Here is a 4,002-nt window from a genome sequence, read left to right as displayed (position 1 = left end):
AAATTGAAATGGAGTAAGATCGGCAGAGATACAAATACAATAGATAAAGTATTATTACCCCTTTGGATTCCTCAGCTTTTTAAAAGTACTGTACTACATTGTGGTGCACATGACAAAAGTACTATACTGTACTACATTGTGGTGCACATGATAAAAGTACTACAGTATACTGTACTACACTGTGGTGTGCATGACAAAAGTACTGTACTGTACTACATTGTGGTGCACATTACAAAAGTATTGTACTGTACTACACTGTGTATATGACAAAAGTACTGTACTGTACTACACTGGTGTGTGCATGACAAAAGTACTGTACTGTACTACACTGTGGTGTGCATGACAAAAGTACTGTACTGTACTACACTGTGGTGTGCATGACAAAAAATAGTTAACAAATGAAATGGGGAAAAAATTGTGTATGGTGGTTTACTCACTGTAGGCAATTGTAGATAGCTATTAGACAGTGTCAGAATTATAGAAGTACAGTAGCTTAATACGCTAGTTGAACCAAGACAATTAGAAAATTGTTAGGTGTATATACAGAAGCAAATGTAGAAATTTCAAGAGGTATTTTCATCCAGTCTACAAAGTTGATGGAGAACTGTAGCAATAAGTACAAATCTTTTTAACTGGAGGATATAAGTATATATTGTACAGTATATGTATTCTGTATATGCCTCTTCAGTCTGCCTCTGGTAATAGCAGCTAATTAAGTATGTATATAGCTTAATAACTAGTTTTGTTACATGAGAAATAACATGGAGTCTTTAGCTTGTTCAATGAGGGCACACTAGACATACTGTACGAATTTTCAAATGATAAAGGCAAACACTTGAGAATTAAAATACAAAAATAATTGTTATTGTTTTGTAATAAATTTTTCATTTATCTAGTTTATTGTTCATAAAGTTTTTTAGTTAACTTTGTCATAAATGACAATTGCACAATTAGAAAAGCAAAGCTTTGTTATAATTCTGTTTTATACAAGCTTTTTTTGTATAATATGCTTTGCCATGAGTTACAGAAATCGTTATTATGAATATTTGATTATTCAGAACAATATATGGTTCAAAGATGGTCCTCCAGTGTATGACAGAGGGTCCTAAAATGGTGCAGTATGTGATCAGGTGTTCCTAGATGGTGCAGTGGAATAATAGGGAATCCAAAGATGGTGCAATGTGCAATAGGGGATCCAAAGATGGTGCAGTGGGTAATAGGGGAATCCCAAGATGTTGTAGTGTGTAGTAGGGGAATCCCAAGATGGTGCAGTGTGTAATAGGGGATCCCAAGATGGTGCAGTGTGTAATAGGGGATCCCAAGTTAATGCAATAAAGCAATAGGGTATAATACCATGATGGTGTAGTGTGTAGTATGACTTGTGAGCTGGTTGAACATTGACTATAGCTGGTTACATAGGCCCTGGGCTTACATGTCTTACCTAATTAGACTAGAAATAGGTTGTAATCTTACGAGTAGTTCATGTTGTTGAATGTATATGGCAGTGAACTTCCTTACTATTCACTAAATACTTAAGTAAATATTTTGACTTATCTGTCAGATGTATTTGGAAATATTTTATTTCTGTTGTTAGAATCTTGCAGAATGATTTTGGTAACTGTTATGCCAGATATTTGAGGATGACAGCTTGTAGGATATATGGATGCAATGCAACATATATAAGTATATATAAGAGTGTATATATAAGAGATGTTACTTTCCCAATTTTGCTTGTGTCTTACAGTTATGAATTATACACATCTGCACTTTGGGTATTTTGGATGTATTATTATAATCTGTGAGTTTTGAGGGTCTAATTAATTTCCTATTCATAATTGAAGTAGCTCTTGTGGAAATTCGACCAGTGACATTAATAATACAGTTAGTTTAGTTAGTTTATTATGCACCCCATACCAATCCTGTGGGCAGTAGTGGAAAGGGTTACAAAGGCACATAATGGGAACCTCCACAAATTCCTTTAGCTAAGCAAGTTACAGTCTTGATGAGCTAGTTATTACAGTAAGTGTATATTTCCACTTGACCTGTGACATCCTAGAGTGAACTAACCTCTCATAGCCAAAGCTTCAGCATGCATGATCCACTGACTTCAAACACAATAATTGACATAGTTGTTGGTCTTGGCTCATGTACACATACAACAGGAAAGCTAATGTATTGTACTTTCAAAACAACTTGTTTCATTAATTAAAAAAATTAACGAACTTTTTAAGCTGAGAGATCGTCCATACGTAGAGTTCTCAGTATTTAATATATCTTAGTTCCTTATGCTAGTACTGAAAGGTAAATGAGAATCACTATTCATTCACGTTGTGATCTTCATAAACACTCCTCACTGGAGACACAAACTGCATGGAACATCTCGGAGGTGTTCCACATAAGTCACAAACACTCACAAGCATGCCACAGTACTGATAACCCACACCCATCCTATCTACTTAATCTGATCCACTACTGTCTAATCTTTTCAAAAATTTTTGAACTCTAACAAATCTGACTATATCTAGACAATCAAATAATTAAAACTACCTAAACCTAACATAACATTTAGACTAGCAAAACCTAACATAACCTAGTCACACTTGAAATATTTAAATATTCCTGAGGTGCACCACACAAGTTTACAGTCAAGATACTCAGCGTGCAGTGTTTCCTGTCTTTAATTTTAGTTTCACACATTTTCCCAGGACTTAAAAAACCATTCGATCTCTCAACAGGACTATTATCATCATCATATGATCGGTCAATGGCAAGTCCCGTGTCAACTCCGTCTTCAACGCCTACACTCCCGGGCCTGCTAGGTCATGTGAAAATCAAGAAGGAAGTTCTAGATCACCCTCATGACTCCTGTAAAGGTAAATACAAGATATATAGTATCTGAATGTTGATGTCAGTATGTAGTTCATAGAGCAGATGGAAAATGCAAATACAGTACTGGATACAGTAGAATGGTGTATGCAAGGGGAGGAATGGGCAGGTGGTTTGCCCTCCAAGATAAAAGCATAGAACTTGTGAATTGTGAATGTATGATGATTTCTAAAATATCGGCAACTATTGTTATGTCTCATTAAATTACCAAACAAAATTGAATACTGTTAGTACAGTTTTGTTTACATATGTACAGTAATAGCTTCAGTTTATTTGTACCCCTTTTCCTACAAAGTGAATTCTTGGATGTACAACTGATATGATGTTCGTTTGTTCACTCGTTAGTGCAGTCATGCATGAGTGCATGTATGTGCTAAGAACTACAATTAAGACTTAACATTTTAGCCAGCTTCTACTGATATCAGCAAGGTACACTCTTACTGTACTCTCGGATGCCTGAATCAATCTAGTTCAACCGTATTTGTTAGCTCCAATATTTACATGAATTGTCCTTTTCTAATTGTCCTACATCTATATGGCAGGTTTATGATGAATGACATAAAATCTTTCTTAAGTGTATTAAGTAGGTACAAATTAAAAAAAACGTCACTGCACCATACATGTTACAGATGTGCTAACATGGTAGTTTAGTTTAGTTCATTTATTATGCACCCCATACCCATCTTGTGGGCGGTAGTGGAAAGGGTTACAGAGGCACATAATGGGCTCAGGGACTGAACCCCACAATTCATTTAGCTAAGCAAGTTACAATCTTGATGAGCTAGTTACAAAATTCAATATAAGTCATCACATCAACAATGGGTTCGAGATCGACCTCAAGTACAGGTTCTAAATTAAGCAACTGACATATGTGGAGAGCTAGTGTCAAAATTTATGTTTGTCCTGCACACCGCCCCCCATCCAGTGGGCAGCGGTGGATAGGTTACAATCACTTAGTTACTACCTACAGTTAGCAAACTGGGGATATTTGGCTAAAATTTCTGGTAGCAGATCATTTTGAATGAAATATTGACACATCGCTGGAACATTGGTTATAGAATTGTCTCTAAATTCACGTATCTTTTCGCACTCCATCACATAGTGACGGAGGGTGTG

The 4,002-nt window shown here is 35.8% G+C and overlaps 1 protein-coding gene across 1 annotated transcript in view; it reads left to right on the top strand.

Annotated features, from left to right (window-relative positions):
* The window catches only part of LOC123750629 (ecdysone-induced protein 74EF), a 26,369-nt gene extending 22,933 nt beyond the window's left edge, over positions 1-3,436 (top strand). Inside the window, exons 8-9 of the mRNA XM_045732728.2 lie at positions 2,736-2,873; positions 3,429-3,436. Coding sequence (XP_045588684.2) covers positions 2,736-2,873; positions 3,429-3,436 — 146 coding nt within the window. The remainder of the gene's footprint in view (positions 1-2,735; positions 2,874-3,428) is intronic.
* Positions 3,437-4,002: the final 566 nt, after the last annotated feature.

The sequence above is a fragment of the Procambarus clarkii genome, chromosome 20 (assembly GCF_040958095.1).
Source record: "Procambarus clarkii isolate CNS0578487 chromosome 20, FALCON_Pclarkii_2.0, whole genome shotgun sequence".
NCBI classification, from domain to species: Eukaryota; Metazoa; Arthropoda; class Malacostraca; order Decapoda; family Cambaridae; genus Procambarus; species Procambarus clarkii.
Note: the sequence above shows the minus strand (reverse complement) of the source record. Positions and strands in the feature narration are given on the sequence as shown.